General features: G+C 45.0%; 1 protein-coding gene across 3 annotated transcripts in view; it reads right to left on the bottom strand.

The window, feature by feature from the left end:
* The window catches only part of STK35 (serine/threonine kinase 35), a 41,108-nt gene extending 23,968 nt beyond the window's left edge, over positions 1 to 17,140 (bottom strand). The window contains exons 1-2 of one of the 3 annotated variants that reach the window (XM_081290383.1): positions 14,988 to 17,140; positions 13,792 to 14,395 (exon numbers count right to left, since the gene is read on the bottom strand). In XM_081290383.1, the coding sequence (XP_081146509.1) occupies positions 13,792 to 14,395; positions 14,988 to 15,293 (910 nt within the window). In that variant the 5' untranslated portion in view covers positions 15,294 to 17,140. The remainder of the gene's footprint in view (positions 1 to 13,791; positions 14,396 to 14,987) is intronic. The other 2 variants (XM_081290382.1, XM_081290384.1) reach the window with 2 other exon arrangements.
* Between the last annotated feature and the right edge of the window lie 228 nt (positions 17,141 to 17,368).

Genomic DNA, 17,368 nt, shown 5'->3' with positions numbered 1-17,368 from the left:
TGCTACATGGTTGACTGGGAAGCCATTTTTTCCTTTATTCTTTCTGAACAGGGAGCATCATGCATTCATACCTCCCAGGGCTGCTGGGAAGAGGAGACAAGGTAAAGCACGGGAGCAGGCTACAGAGTGTTCGTTGTTCCCTGCTTCTATCATCACTGTTACTCCACACCAGGCAAATGCCCCTCCCTTCTTTGTGTGAGGACTCTATTGTTGTAGGGAGAATGGCACAATATTTCAGAACCCCTTCCAGCCCAGCAGTATCTTCTGCTAGCCCCGTACACCTAGTACTAATCAGGAAGGCAACACGTGCCTGGCTCTTCAAAGCTGAGTTTCAAGGAGGCAGGTACCCAGGACAGCAACCACTGGAAGCCGTGAGTCAGAAGAAGGTCAACCCCATCAACAATGGAGAGAGGGCAGGCCTTGCCAGGGGTGAAGGAGTCAGAAGGGGCAGGACCTAATTACCCTTTAAAGGTCAGACAGTGGATCAGAAGAGGAAGTAAGAAGGTAACTATGCTGAGAGGGCACACAATGGACACAGAAATGAACCACAGGAGGGGATAAACAAGTCCCAATGACAGGAGCTGCACCTCCTCTGCCAGGGGCTGCTTTTCACACCACCCCAGACAGCTGACATTACCAGACATAACCAAGGCATGTGGCCTACCAAGGGCCAGAGGTCTGAAGTTCCAGGTTGAACCTTGGTTATTTGACAAAAGCTTTAGGTTTTGACCCTAACATACCTCACTTTCCCTACAATTATATAATTTATTTGTTTATATTACTCATAAAGTAATACAGGTAGTGCCAGTCTAGGGCAGATGGCTTCCTTTTTTAAAGATCAGTTGTTTCCCCTCTCATAATCCTCTTTCTAGGTCACTGGCAAGCAGGCTGAGGCTCTCTACCTAAAAACACTGCAAAATGAAGCAGCAACCTAAAGCCCCAATCCATCTAGACTCTGGAGAAAGAAAGCAAAAGGAGAGTATGGTTTCCTGGTGGTACAGCCAGAAAGGAGAAGATTAAAAAGTCATCAGATTCCTTTTGCAAAGGCCACATCAGAAAACAGTGAAACTTCTGGTGGGGGAATGAAGGGTGGGGAATGATGATTATTTTATATACAAAGTTGGTAACTATGGCAACTGATGGGGAAAAAAGAAAACAAGTCTACCAAACAGACTATAATGTTGGTCTAGGTTACAAGAATCTGGGGAAAGAAAAAGGGGGGGGGGCTCAAAAAAGTGCCTGAAGTTAGTGTGTAGGTGGGGCAGATGGGACCCCTGGACTGAGGGCCCTGCTCTGAGGAGTGAGCCAACCTCAAGAGATGCTGAAGGAGGGGCTGCGTGTGGGGAAGGGAAACGTTGGACAGAAGCATTTTCAGGAGCCGAAATGACATCCGTTGACAGAATGGAAAACCTGGGAGCCCAGCTACTTGTCCCAGAGACAGTACTCTGAACACGCAAGGGCCTTGGGTTTATTTCAGAAGCTGGAACCCCACAGCTGCCCGCCAGAAAAACAAAAGAGGTTAGAATTCCAGCCCTCATTTCAGGCAGACTGCCTGCCTGGGCCTCCTGGCTACTTATGACCAGAGATAGGGAGGGGACACGGACGGCACCCCACGCGTGGTGCATTTCTATGATGAAGCAAGCCAGGGTGATGGCACCCCACACGTGGTGCATTTCTGTGGTGAAGCAAGTCTGGGTGCAGACCCCAACTCTACCCACTGGCTCGCTAGGTGGACTTTTAGTTTAAGGGAAAAGCGAGGTAAAGAAAATGGCTAGAGGGGCTGGGGAAAGAAAGCAAGCGGTAGCACGCTCACCTGGCATGCGCGGGGCGCTGGGTTCGATCCTCAGCACCACATAAGAATAAAGATATTGTGTCCACCGAAAACTGAAAAATAAATGTTAAAAAAATTCTCCTCTCTCTTAAAAAAAAAAAAAAGAAAGAAAAAAAGGAAGGAAGAAAGAAAGAAAATGGCTAGAAACCTGGTCTCTGAACCCAAGTGTCAAGTCTTTTTTGGTGGCTCCGTCTTCTCATCGATCAAACTGAGAATACACCTACAGTGCACAATTGCCATGAATAAAATCACAGATTATATGAAATGCATTTTGCAGAGGATAAAGACACTTTGAAGGAATCACTCACTGACCATCACTAACCTTCTCCTTGCCACCGACCCCAACCAGGGCCTTGGAAGTCATGATTTCAATAATCTCAGGGCTGTAGGCCATAAAATAAAGTTCTCACATGTTAGGTAAAAGATCAGAAGTGAATAATTCCATCATTTTCTTGTGTGGAGGGGGGGTTAACAACTAAGACCTATGTTCTAGCTAGTTCAGGCTGCTTTTATTTGGGGTGACCCCTGTACCTAAAAAGACCCCCATCTCTGTCAAATGTATGCCAGAATTGCTAACTACAGCAACCAAACAAGCCTTCACAACCAAGTCCTTAAGATATAAGTGAATGTGCACCTTAAGGACAGCCCAAAAGCCATTCTACACTTGCCTGACTTCCCAGGGAATCTCCCTCTCTGGCCAGCCAAGGCCCTAGTTTATTTTAATTTTTATTAAATTAGACCAGATAAAGGAACAACCTGTGGCTCAACTTATATTTAGCCATGAGAAATGCTAACTCATTTTGCAAATGCTGAGATAGGGGGTTAGATTTCTTAGTTCTCCAACCTCCCAGAGGGACCTACAGTCATTTACCAAATGTGCACTGGAAAAGAGAAAATTGTCAAGCTATCGGGGATTACTGAACACCGATTCTGAAATGACACCAATTTCTAAAGACCAAACTGGTGCAGTGGTCCATCAGTCAGAGCAGGGACTGATGTCAGGTGATCAATGAAATTTTAGTTCAGGACTATCTCAGAGCATCTAGTGGGTCCGCATCCTCACCTGTGGTTATTTTCCCAGATTCAAGATGGACAACTGGAATAGGCAACTCTTATAATGCAAGGCCAGTCTGGCAACTTAGTGAGACCCTGTCTGAAATTTTTAAAAATTTAAGAAAGGGCTGGGGAGGCAGCTCAATGGTAGAGTGCCCCTGGGTTCAATCCTTAGTACTAGGGCAGTGGGGAGGGGGAGGGAGGATTAAGAGTTAAAAATTGATCTTCTGCTGGGCATGGTGGCTCATGCTGTAATCCCAGCAGCTCAGGAGGCTGAAGCAGGAAGATCATAAGTTCAAAGCCAGCCTCAGCAACAGTGAGGCACTGTCTGTAAATAAAATACAAAATAGGGCTGGGGATGTGGCTCAGTGGTCAAGTGCCCCTGAGTTCAATCCTTAGTACAAAAAAAAAGTTGAGCTTCCTTTCTAGAGAGGGAGAAAACATTTGAGAATGTTACATTGGAAGTAACAAGAATTTGAGGAAATGAACCCGAGCACTCACTGGGTTTCAGACACTATTTTACAATGTCATTACATGAGCCACCTCATCTCACTGAGTTCTGCACTTTTTCTAGGTGGGGAAATAAAGGGTGAGAAAGGCTAAGTACCTGCTCAAGAAGAGCACTACTGGGAGTGGATGGGTAGGATCTGAGCCTCCACAGCCAAGTCCATCTAATAGATAAGGCTGTCTCCCAGTTTGCAGAGAGCCAAGTCATGTACTTTGATTAAAGAGGCAGGCTCACCTTTGGGATAGTTCCCTCAAGTCTGATAGCAGGTGGCCACAAAATATTTTTTTTTTTTTTTTTTTTTTAAAGAGAGAGTGAGAGAGGGGAGAGAGAGAGTGAGACAGAGAGAATTTTTTTAATATTTATTTTTTAGTTCTCGGCGGACACAACATCTTTGTTGGTATGTGGTGCTGAGGATCGAACCCGGGCCGCACGCATGCCAGGCGAGCGCGCTACCGCTTGAGCCACATCCCCAGCCCCACAAAATAATTTTATATTTCAAAACATTCTACATCATAGTTCACAAGAAGATAGAGAAAACACTAAACAAACCAAAGCAGGTGCAAATAAATTAGTGAAATCTTTCAATAAAATGTGGCCTGCGTGGCCGGGTACAGTGGCGTATGCCTATAATCCCAAGAGCTTGGGAGGCTGAGACAGGAGATCACAAGTTTAAAGCCAGCCTCAGCAAAAGCGAGCTGCTAAGCAACTCAGTGACACCCTGTTTCTAAATAAAATACAAAACAGAATATGCCTCAGGGTCAAGTGCCCCTGAGTTCAATCCCCAGTATCCCCCTGCAAAAAAAAAAAAAGTGGCCTGTTTACTGAGAAACTTGAGGCCAGCAGTGTGAGCTTTGGAAAAGCAAGCACCTCCTAAAAAGAGATACAAAACACTCTGTAATTTATAAGCCAATTCCCAAGGCACCTCCAGAGGCAGGATGTCCAGTTTCTCATCTATTCCATTCAAACATTTCCCGAGCACACATGGCTTATCAGGCCCAAGATGAGAGACAGTTAAGATGCAGTCTCAGCCCCTACAAAGGCTGCTGGCTGGGAGAAGCATGATGTCTACAACTATAAGAACTAGCAAGGGGCTGGGGATGTGGCTCAAGCGGTAGCGCGCTCGCCTGGCATGCATACGGCCCGGGTTCGATCCTCAGCACCACATACAAAGATGTTGTGTCTGCCAATAACTTAAAAAAAAATAAAATTTTTTAAAAAAATTATTAAAAAAAAAAAAGAACTAGCAAGGCCCAGTTCTGCCTGAGGAGTGGGGACAGAAAGAGAGAGAAAGGCAGGCTGAGAACAACTAAAGAGACTCTTCAGCTGTCTTCCAGGATAATGAAGGAAAGGACACAGCTAGGGACACAGGAGTCCAGAGAGTCAGAAGAGATGCAGTGTTGGGCAGAGTGAGGCTGGAGATGTTCTGGGGCAGATGGAGATGCCAAGAAACAGGAAGTGAATCAAAAGTCTCAATGTATTTTAGAAAAATATATTGCTCACCGAGTCTAAGAAGTCATCAATTTTAGATATGCCACTTAAGCCCTTCTAGGCTGTTGACAACATTATGACATACCACGGACTAAGTCAACTTCTCATTTCAGGGATGGTAACGAATGTGAAGAGGAGTCTCCGTCTTAGATACAATGGAACAAGTTCTCTTTGGAGGCATGAGGGGATAGAGATGGAAGATAGGCGAGCAGTCAGGAGATTCTCCAACCAGAACTGAGGGCAGGCAAGAGAGGAGCAAAGGGCTATGAGAGAGATTTGGAGGTTTAGGATCAACAGAATTTAGTGATTCATCTCATTTGATGGAAGCAAAGTCAGAGTACTCTGGCCAATCCTCTCTTCCTACTCCACACTCCCATATATTCTGTGTTACACGCCTCTTTATAGGTGAGGAAACTAAGGCTCAAAAAATAAGCAACTTGCCCATCTATGGTCCCATGGCTGGTGAGGGGGCAGGACCTAGTTTATACAGCATGGACCTTCAGGGTGCTCTACTATTGTCTCTTAGTGCCCCAGAAGAATCTCATACCTGGGCATTCCGATTCCCCTGCTGGCACAAGTTCCTAGGTAGACTCATGCATGCACAGAGGAATCTGATGTTAATCAAGGCCCTAGTGTTGATGGTCCAAATAAGCAATATGCAGATTCTCTTTAGGGGACAATTATGATTTTGACCTAAATGTGTTGGAATGATAGCAATTTGGCAGAATGTATCACAAGTATTAAAAATGCTTAATCTATTTGATATAAAAATCCCATTCTAAAGCCGGGCACACTGATGCACCTCTGCAATCCCAGAAGCTTGGGAGACTGAGGCAAAAAAAAGGATTGCAAGTTCAAAACTAGACTCAGCAACATGAGGCGGTCAGCAACTGAGACCCTTAGTTGCTGAAAAAAAAAAAAAAAAAATTTACAAAATAGGGCTGGGGATGTGGTTCAGTGGTCAAGTGCCCCCGAGTTCAATCCCTGGAACCCACTCTGCCATCACATTCTAGCCAGACACAGTGTGCACCTCTGAGATTCCAGAGACTCAGGAGACTGAGGCACGTTTGGGGCCAGACTTGGCCACTTAATGAGACCCTATCTCAAAAGTAAGAAAAGGGGCTGGGGATGTAGCTCAGTAATAAAGCACACCATCGGTTCAATCCACAGTAGCAAAAATAAATAAGATTTCATTCTAGGAATTTATTCCAAAAGTGCCCCCCAAAATTAAAACACAAAACAAACAACTCCACCACCACCAAGACACCCTAAACACCAAGGACACCCATTATATAGCATAATAAAAGTAATCGAAAACAACTATATCTAAGAATGGTCACAGTTAATTATGGTATTTGCCACTTGGTTGAATGCTCAAGGGTCATGTTATAGGTCAACAAAAACTTAAAGTCAAAAGAGAAAGTTATATAACACATCATAAGCAAGTTTTAATGTGAAGAGGAAAAAGGGGCAGAATAGTATATAATTATGTTTAAGAAAAAGATGTAGTTTGAGTAAGTTATGACAATCCTTGTTTTTGATTAAAATCTTAAAGTGATTTAGTTCAAGATCAGTTCTGGGGCTGGGGATGTGGCTCAAGCGGTAGAGCGCTCGCCTGGCATGCGTGCGGCCCGGGTTCGATCCTCAGCACCACATACCAACAAAGATGTTGTGTCCGCCGAGAATTAAAAAATAAAATAAATATTAAAAATTCTCTCTCTCTCTCTCTCTCTCTCCTCTCTCACTCTCTCTTTAAAAAAAAAAATAAACCTTTAAAAAAAAAAAAAAAAGATCAGTTCTGACAAGCTAAAGGCAAGGACCCATCACATCTTCCCAAGAACAATGAGTACAGAAACCAATTCTGCTGCCCAATCTCAATCATTTAGGCTGTGCCATGACACTATAAAATAGCTGGGTACCATGTCAACACCATGGGGTGTGCCAAAATTACTTCCTAAAATTAGTTAAATAGATCTGCTTTCAATGGTTGCCAGGCAAGAAACAGTGTCCTACAGAGGCCAAGAATGAACCTGCAGGCCTGGTATCAACGTTTTTCCTCTGGCCCCTTCTTTCCATATGACCCAAGATCCTAAGACTCTGTTTCACTCTCCATAAACTGGGAAGAACACTGCCTCCGCTGGGCTGTTGTAAGGCTTGTGATATCTGGAGCACCTAGCATAGTGCCTAGACATTAGAGCAGACAACTTCTGGGTGTGAATTATTTTAAGGTCTCTGGACACCAGTGGTAGTCATCCCATATGACCACATTTGTCATACAATGGCATATCAAGACTGAAAAACTGAAGAGAACATCTGTTTACAAATCTAGAGCTCTATCCTTCACTAGGGTCATACTGGACAAGTTACTTGACATTGATGGTTCTTGATTTTTCTCATTTGTAACATCAGGTTACAAACAAAAACACCAATTTCTCAGGAGAGGATTAAATGAAAAAAAATGAATATAAAAATACTGTGGGGACCTAGCCTTCATCACTTGAACATTACTGGGGGTCTGGTTAAAGTGTGTACTCTACCAGCCAAGCAGAGTGGGAATAATCCACAATAGTCTTGGCTCAAGACTTTCTCCATTTGCCACATATCCAAGCCTTGGCTTCTGCAAGGGTCATTTCTGACCTTTACAATTCATCCCTCTTCCCTCAACTAGTCCACATCTCCAGCAGCTGGTTCCCTACAACACCTCAGAGGTTTCAGTGAAGTCACATCTGCTGTACCATAACCATCTCCTCCGTTAGTCTGAGCACTCATGGAGGAATGAAACCAAGTCCTAGGGTTCCCCCAATATACTGCGTGCCCATAATAGGTGTAAGATAATGGGTAAAATTAACCAAGTAAAAATCATGAGCTGGAGAGGCTTTAAAAAAAAAAAAAAACAGGAAAAAAGTAGAAGTGAAGCTGAACAGTGAAATAGGATCTCAAGTCGACTTTCTATTTACCCTCACCCGACCCTTGTCTTCACAGTAATTGGGTGAAGTCTTTTCTTTCATTACTGTGAGGCTGAGGATCAGCAAGGGGGCCTATGGACAGCTACTCCCTCTCACCTACTCCCTCTCACCTATCCATTGTGAAACATGTCAGGAACAACCCACAAACCAATCAGTGACAAGAAGAGCCAATGGAAATAAGGATCTTTATTCTTGAGTTTGCAGAACTGAAAAGTATATGGTGACAGGTGTTTGATTAGGATCAGATAGACCTCGTTCTGCCACAAACCTCCTGTGAGAAGGTACCCATCAACTCAGATCACCCATTTCCTACACCGACTGCCCCCTATATCAGCTCCTGGCAAGCTGACCCTTTAAAGAGTGATGGTCACTTACCTTCTGATTGTCTAGCTCATTGTAATAAATAAAATACCACCACCCGCGTTTCCACTAATTGACTTTAGTCAAGTATGCAAGGAGCAGGAGCCCATGTGTGGTAACTAAGGCATGCAGAATGTGTAAACTAAAGACAATTAGGTAAGGATCCAGAATTTGAGTCACTCAGGAGGGTTCCTAGTCTGAAGGATACAACCAAAGGCTAACTTCAAGGTGAAATGAGTTCTACTAGGAAGTTGGGCTCTCCTTGAGAGTTGGCACTATAAAAAGCCTTACCCAATGCAACCCCAATTAACCAAAGCTCTCAATTAAATAAGAGTCATTTCTATCTCCTGGGGCTGGTACCTAAAAATTCCCAATGCACATAGAAATCAAGCAGTCAGTAGCAAAAGAGGATCCATGGTTGCCCCAAGACATTCAAGAACAGACCAGAGGCACATAAGAGTCCCTGGCAGCTGAGACACATGGACAGACCAACAGAAATCAGCAGTTCCCCAAACACTGATGAATAAATAATTAAACAATAACCATTAGCTCCTAAGTATGATTATGCCCACTTTAAAAATGGCATTAAAAAAAAGAATAAAGAAAAAAAGAACAACTCAGAATTTAAGCCATTTGCCCCAGCTGTCAAGCCCATAGCAGTTAAAAAAGCAGACTCAAGTCGGAATGCCTGTGCTGGAATCCTGGCTTGGTTACTTGCCTAGCTGTTTCACAGTGGACCATTTCATTAACCTCAGTTGCTTCACCTATAAAAGATAATCAGAATGCTGACTTTAAAATATGGTTCTAAAGGGTGAATGAAGTTAACAGGTATAAAGCAGAGTACCAGGCACATACCAGCATAAGTTTTAGCTCATATTAACAGGGTGAAATCTGGACTAAAACTGGACTCCAAGTTCAGCATTCCATAAATCCCATTAACTTACAATACTACTTTTATCTGTCAAGGTAGCCAAAGATCACCTTCCAGCCCAGTTTACTTGGGGACTCTCTATAAACGGAAGGCCTAAGCAACAGTAGAGAATTCAGAACTGCTTTCCAGGAGCCTGGGCAAGGGGGCGGCCCTGCCCTGCTAAGCCCCCACGTTTCCCCAGACACTCAGTAGTGTAAAAGAGGTCGCAGGCACCCCATCCATTTGAAGACCCTGGCCTCCCCCACACTAGTTCTTTGCTCAGCTACTTGTGTTCCCTGCTCCCCTCGAACTTAACTCCAAGAGAGAACCTGTTTTCCAGGCTGTCATCACTCATGACCCTGCATCATTCTGTCCATCTGGGCATGTGTATGCTTCGTGGGGCAAGTTCTGTGCACAGTCCCTTCTAGGGGCTGGGGATGTGGCTCAAGCGGTAGTGCACTCGCCTGGCGTGCGTGCGGCCCGGGTTCGATCCTCAGCACCACATACAAAGATGTTGTGTCCGCCGATAAAATTAAAAATAAATAAATATTAAAATTCTCTCTCTCTCTCTCTCTTTAAAAAAAAAAACAAACAGTCCCTTCTAGTATCACAGCCCAGACCACAGCGGCCATTCTGTTGGTAAGCAAGCAAGGCTACTTCCCAGCGGCCTAGGTTCCCACATCAAGCTACCTAAAGGAAACTCAGTCATACACAAACAACTGGTAAAGCAGAAATACATCTTTTAAAGTTGGGGATAAGCTCTTTTAAACTTCTAGTTTTATCAGTCTTGAGAGTTGGTCCTGATTTTACTTTATGTCTGGGAGAGAGCTCCTCATTTGCTGTTTGTCAGAAGGTTTTAGAAGGACAGTTTCAGAGTTTGTGACAGCCAGGCTTGCCTGCTGTCTTCTAAGTGACAGTGATCTTGAACTTTGTTTTAGGTCCAATCAGGACAGGGTCATGTAGCAATAGAAAGCAGGGGAATAAAAGCAAATTGTGATGCCTTAATTCCTCTTTTATGTGAAAAGTACTTCAAAGCTAAACAAAGACACAGATACCAACTCATCACCCAAGTAATTTATAGGACTGTTTTAAAAAGTTTTAAAAAAGTCCCCCTTTAAAAGGCTGGTTTCAGTGCTGCCACTAACTCATTTTTGGCAAGTCCCGTTCCTGAGCTTCAATTTCCTTCCTTGTGAAACTCAGGCCAAATCAGACATAAGACTCTTCTGACTCTATAGCTTCTGTTTTTACATAGTGCTTCTGGGTAGAACTTGGTTTGTCCTTACTCAGAAAGGAAAGATGTGAGCACAGAGTTTACCAAAGCAGGATAGGGAGAAGACCAAGAACACTGTAAAAAATTTCCTTCTTTCTTAGTTTTGGGTTATTTATACTTCAAGTAATTTCTTGAGACTATAGACATGCCTTTGGTACATTCACTTGGCAGCTGAAGGGGGGAAAATAACCAATCTATTGGCCCAACAGTAAATTAGACTGCACTTGGTCTCTGCCTATACTTAGCCCTTGGGTCCTTTTTCTCGAGCCCATCTTCTCCTCTAACTACTGATTATCTCTAAATTCTATAATGATCTCTACAAAGCTAATGAGCTAACCTGCCATTTCCTCAGTGATCTTGCTCACCATGCAAGTCTTCTACAGTCCTCGGACTTTACAATAAGTTAGCAAGATTATTTTGGGGGTGGGGTAGTGATTGTACTATCCCTTCAAATACCACTGTAGGGGCCCAGTTAAAAAAAAAAAATATGGGCATCAGCTTCCACTGAGACTTCAAGGCAGATTATCATCATTTTAGTCTAATTTCAAAATCATTCTAATTTGCAGGAGATGGAGCAGAGGGTGGCTGTGAAGGACTTTTCTGTTTAACGAGTAGAAATTAGGTTACCTCTAGAATTCCCTCCAGTTCTGACATTACTGGACAGGATCGGCAGGCTGATCACCCAGGACCCTGTGTCAGATCATGACCACTAAATCTTGGAAGCTTGAGTCAGGAAAATTAACCTGGAGATATTTGGATCTTTGTTCTCCACTTTTAATATCACATAGGCAAAATGATCACCTGTTTATTACTTGCAAAATTAACAGACAATAAAGACTGTCAGGGGCTGGGATTGTGGCTCAGGTGAGCGCTCTACCGCTAGCACAAGCGGGACCCGGGTTCGATCCTCAGCACCACATAAAAATAAAGGCATTGTGTTGTGTCCATCTACACCTAATAAAAAAGATTGTCATTTTCATAAGCTGAGCAAATACATTTTCTTCACTGAGCCCAGAACATTGTAGAGAATCAAATATTTTGAAGACTCTAAATAAGTAAAAGGGACAATATCAAGTATGTGACCTAAAGCAAAATATTTCATTTCTCTAGTTTTAGTTTGCAAAGCCAGGATGAAAATACCAGAGATTTTGTCAAGTTGGTGTTTCTAACAAAGTTAATAAGATGTGTTCCATGGTCAGGTTTGGGAAACTTCAAGAACATGAATCACAGCACCTCATGCCAGTAATTCTTGCCACTCAGGGGGCTGAGGCAGGACGACTAAGTTCAAGGCCAGCCTGGGCAACCTAAAGAGGCCCTCTCTCAAAAAATAGAAAGGTTTGGGGTAGAGAGCCCCTGGGTTCAATTCCTAGTACCAAGCCAAAAAAAAAGACAGAAGTAGAAGGGGTTCAGAATGCAGCCTGAATTCACTGAGGCCGTGAATTTCTCCTTATCTGGAGCACTTATTGCTAATCCCAGTTTACACAGCAATTCTATGACCTTAGGGATAAAAGCATGCTCCTCACAGGTTTTAGATAACTTGTCCCATGTCCTGTGCACTAGTTCAGTACTGAATATTAAGTCCAACTCCAAAGCCCATGGTATTAACTACTATTCTCTGCTGCTTCTGATCACTGTGGAATTCTTAAAAATTCTAGCTGAATGGTAAATTTAAAAGTATTTATATTTTGGGAGAGTAAGCAAGGACTGTAAATTGAGGTTAAAGTTTTAAAATTGGCATCAGTGAAATAAAGGTAAGGGAGTGTTTGGCAACGCAAAATTCCCACATCTCACAACAGTCCTGAAGTATGAAATCCAGAACATTCATTAACTATGGTGAAAACACCTGAGAAAAAGGATGACTTAAAAATAAGTGATTGGGCTGGGAATAGAGCTCAGCTGGTAGAGTGCTTGCATCACGAGCACAAGGCCCTGGGTTCAATCCCTAGCAAAACACACACACACACACACACACACACACACACACACACACAAAAGAGATGAGCTCCTGGATCACAGGCAAAGAAAAAGAAATGTCCCGAGAGTCTTTTCAAAACAAAAGAATTCACTCTGGGGAAAAGGTGGGCTTTTCAGAATTAAAGGGGCAGGGACTGACATAAAGATATAAGTCTATTTTGGAAAAGAGCCCCAGGTGATATGGTTTGACATCCAATCCATTGTCAAAACAACTAACTTGAAAACAGGACAAGGAATTCTCTTGGCATAGACTAATGGGATTCTATAGTAAAATTGGGCAAAAGCTCCAAAGGAAAAAAAGAAAAAGACTTTAGGAAACCAGCCTACCCCACCACAAATCCTGCTTACTCTTAAAAGTTCGTTCTTAGGTAGAAAAGTAGTATTACTCATTTTGACTCAGACCTTGAAAGACATTCTGGGTCCACATAAGTATGAGAGGTACATTAAGAACAAGGAGTTATAGTCCAACTTCCCTTTCAAGCTGATTAACTTTAATCAAATTAAGTTCACCTCTACGCCTTAATTTCTCTTATTTATAGAAATGGGACAGAATTTACTTAAACATTATTACCTAAAATTACTCAGTGCTCAGACCATCCCTGAGACTCAGATTAATTTTCCCCTTGACTCTCAGTGAGTCTCTTCACACTTTTCTAGCCCACTGTTCCTTTTACTCTATGAAGAGATCCTGGTTACTTGTTCCCAGAGGGCTACAAGCTCCTTGGTCCCACAGAGCCTAATTTTCTTTACAAGTAAAATTACTTCCCAGTCAGATTCTGAGGTTAGGAAAAAGATTAAGAATGCAAAAAGGCGGGAAAGACTCAGGTGGCTTGTATCTGACAGTTCTAGGTCCCCCTATAGGAGTTAAAGTCTTCTGGGGCATGCAGATTAATAAGACAGAAAATCAACCCGGTTTCCTGACTACTCTGGGACCAAGGGCTGGCGGGGTGGGGGGTCTCAGAGGAAAACGCAGACTAGGAATGCAAGAGCTGGAGGATGTCAAGAAACCAGGAACTAGAGAGAGGGTGGATATAGTCTTTTTTGCTTTAGAAGGAAAAAAAAAAAAAACCCTAGAGGGTGAGGGCGCTCCCCACACAGTTCGGCCAACAACTCAGAACAAGACTCCTACCCCTCCCCACCAGCTCTTATAGGTAGCAGACATTTTAAAAATAAAGCGGGCACACTAAGTACCAAGATAATGATCAGCGTTTAAATGAGCTTTTATTATGAAAATGCCAACTACCATTAGGGGCCCCAGGCTGATCTAGAGTACGGATAAGAGGGCCTCCTAAAGCCTGGGCCTGGGAAAGGAGGGTGTGTCTGAGCCCAGGGTGACAGGACCAGGGCCTCGGGGGCCCGGGGACAGTGCGGCCGGGCGCTCCGGAGGGAGGACAAGCGTCCCGGCCCCGCGTGGGCCCGGGGTGTCCCTACCTTTGAGCGAGGTCTCCACCAGGCGCAGGTAGAGCTGCGAGCTCTTGTTGCCGTGACTCATGCGCTGGGCTAGCCCGTTGCGCTGCAGGACGCACTCCTCAAACTGCACGACATTCTGGTGGCGCCGCTTGAGGCTGGTCAGGGCCCAGAATTCGGCCAGCGCCAGCTCCACGTTCTCGGGGGCATCGCAGCGGATCTTCTTGACCGCCACCCGGGCCCCGCTGCGCCCGGCCACTGCCTCGTAAACCACGCCGTAGCTGCCGCGCCCGATCTCCGCCAACAGGCTGTAGCGCGGCCGCGCAGACCCGCCGCCGCCCTCGGGCCGCCTCCTCGCCAGGTAGGCCTCGCCCGGGACCTCGGCCGCCACCGGATTCATGGCCTGGGCCGCCGCCGCCGCCGGCCTCAGCTTCGCGCTGGGCGCCCGCGGCACTGGGCTTCGCCTTTTCCGCTCCAGGCTTTGTGTACCTCTGCGGGCGCCGTCCTCCTCCCCCGTTTCCATGGCTGCAGGCGGCGGGGGGAGCAGCAACGGTGCTGCCCGGGACCCCCCTGCCTCATCCCTCCGTCCGGCCCCGGGACGCGGAGGAGCGGGACCTTGGATTGTGACCTGTGGGCGAAAGAGTCAGTTGAACGATTAGGACGAGGCGGGGAGGCAAGGAGCGCAGGCCGCGGAGCGTCCCACCTCCTCCTCCACCGGCCGCCGCGGCCCCTTTAAGACAGAAGCCACCGCCGGGGATTGAACGGGGGAGGGGAGGGGAAAGCGGGAAAGACGGAACCACCAAGCCGTGGCTCAGAGGGTGAACCGGAAAGAAAAGCAAAAACTTTCCGCTTTTTCCGTTAAGTTATCGGGTAGGAATAGGAAAAACAAGAACTAGCAGCCTCCACGATGTATGAAAAGCGCCTTCAAGGAGGGATTCTGACTGTTCAAATATTCTTCCCCGATTGGTCTCCTTTGAGATCCCCCTCCCCGCCTCCTGCCCTGTGCGCTCCCAGGAGTAAACAGTCCATTGAATTAAGACCTAGCAGAGCCCCAAGGATCGACCCAAGTCCCCCAGGGCACCGGGTGAAGGAAACGGACTAAAAGTTCGGCCTCTCGGAGTGCGACAAACCGAAGACCCCGTTTCCCGCCCCAGTCACCAAGGCAGCGGGCGGTAGCTCCAGAGCTGGCTCTCGCCTTTACTCCCCGGGCCCGACCTTACCTGGCCGGCACCGTTCCACTTCCGGGCGGCCCGCTTTCCCCCTGGAGCCCTTGCCTGGGGATGGTCCGTTCCGGGCCGGAGCTGCCTCCGGGACCTAGTTTCGCGGGAGGCGGTGGCCCGAGTGAGGCGTACGACAGATCTCACTGATGCGCCGGTGGTGGCAGGGGCGCTCGCGGGGGAGGCCCAGGCTTCCAGGTTCCCGTGCCTCTCCACGTGTTCGCGCCAGCTGAGCCCTTTACATAACCTCTTTATATAAGCTGCACCTCCTGCTGCCGCTCGGGTCAGTGGAGATTCCTGGTGGCCCATCCCCCGGGAGGCCAGCCGAGTTCTGCGCCGCCCAGGTCTCGGCAAGGTCGACGCAGCCGTCGCCACCCAGCGCACCCGGAGACGCTAAGCCGGGGCCCAATCACGGCCGAGAACACCCGACCTACAAAAAATACGCGCCAAATTCCCGCGATTCGCGGCGGCCTCCGGGACTACGCAGCCGCCTGCGCACCGCAACCGCCTCTCCTCTCGAGAACTGCGTGAGGACTAACCGCCCGCGGTTGGTGCCTAATAAATACTGACTGGATGATTGGATTCGTTAGTTTGATTGATTCCCAGCTCGGGCCTGAGAACCAACTGGGTTGGAATGCTCACTGTCACTCCTACTTACCAGCCCAGCGATCTCGGGCAAATCATTGCCCCACCCTGAACTTCAGTTTCCTCCTCAGCAAAATAAAATGGGCCTGCCTTCCCACCAAATGAAATGTGGTGGTTAATTGGGTGTGGGCAGACAGTGCTGGATGGAAGCTCCATTTAGGCACAGGTTTTTAAATATTTTGATCACTGCTTTGTACCCCATTATCTAGTAGGTGCCCCGTATTTGTTAGTTGAAATCTTCAGATATTTACCGAATGTGCTATGTACCATTTTAAATCTCAGAGAAAAGGTCAGAGACAGTCTTTGCCTTAATGGAAGTTCTTCACCACTGGAGGAGACAAACCACTTGGGTTATTTGGGGCAAGTTAATCAACCTCCTGTCTTTGCTTTTCATCTATAAGAGTGGGACGATTCAAAGTGCTTATCCCCTTAAAGCACCTAGAACAGGACAGGTCTTGCACACAATAAAAATTAAGTATTAAACGCACAATGTAATATTGGCCATTAATAAGCGTGACAGCTGTGGACAGGCCACTTCTGATAGTGTGTTCACTGAAAGGCTCTTTTATTTTTTGATAAAATTTCAAACGTATTCATAAATTGTAAGACTAGTAAAGAACTCTCATATACTTTTCAACCAGAAGAATGTTGTTTTAGTCTGCCATATTTGCATCCTCTATATAATACATCCTTTTTCTTTAAAACCAAGAGTTTCTGACATTATATTCCTTTATCCCTTTATAGTTTTTCTGTATTTCCTAAGAGCAAAGGTATTATCATACAATCTCAGTACAAAGATCAAAATCAGGAATTTTAACCAGAACCTTCTTTTATTTAATACACCTGTTCATATTTTAAGTTTTGCTAATTGTGGCAAAATGCCCTTTATAGCTATTTCCTGGGACCACTTGAATTCCATTGTCAAGTCTCTTACTTTGCTTTAATCCTGGCAAGGCAGTTAGCTACTCAGCCTTCCTTTGTCTTTCATGACCTTGACATTTTTGGAAAGTACTGGCGGGCTGTTTTGTAGAATGTCACTAAATTGGATTTGTCTGATATTTTCTCACAAGTAGATTCAGAATATGCACTTTTCAACAGGAATTTTACTGAAAGAAGGTTATGTCCTCAGTGTCTCACATCAAGAAGCACATGACATTGGCTTGTCCCAACATTGGTGATATTATTCTAGATCATTGGTTAAAGTTATGTCTGCTGAGATTCTCCACCATAAGTTTGCATTTTCTCTTTGTAACATTAAGTATTTTAGAGGAATATATTTTGAGACTAAATATTCTGTTCTTCACTAGATTCTCATCTACTGGTTTTAGCATTAATTGATGATTCTCATTTGGACAAATATATATTATATACATAATATATATGTATATATGTATGTACATGTGCATATATATACAAGAGAAGGTGCAAATGTGACAAAATATAACAAATTTTATTATTTGGTTGAAAGTATGTGAGAGATTTTTGCTATTCTTAAATTTTATGTGGACATTTGAAATTGTATCCAAAAAATAAATAAAGCTTGAAACAGTTCTTGTTAAAATGGTTGTGAAATGGTGATCAGGAGACCTTATATGAGCTTTTTAGGGCTTGCCATAACAAAATACCATAGACTGTGTGGCTTAAATGACATTTATGTACTCATGGTTCTAGAGCCTAGAAATCCAAAATCCATGGGCAGATCTGGTTTCTCCTGAGCCTTCCTCCTTGCCTTGCAAATG

Source organism: Spermophilus citellus (genome assembly GCF_964194105.1).
Source record: "Spermophilus citellus genome assembly, chromosome: 4".
Lineage (NCBI taxonomy): Eukaryota > Metazoa > Chordata > Mammalia > Rodentia > Sciuridae > Spermophilus > Spermophilus citellus.
Note: the sequence above shows the minus strand (reverse complement) of the source record. Positions and strands in the feature narration are given on the sequence as shown.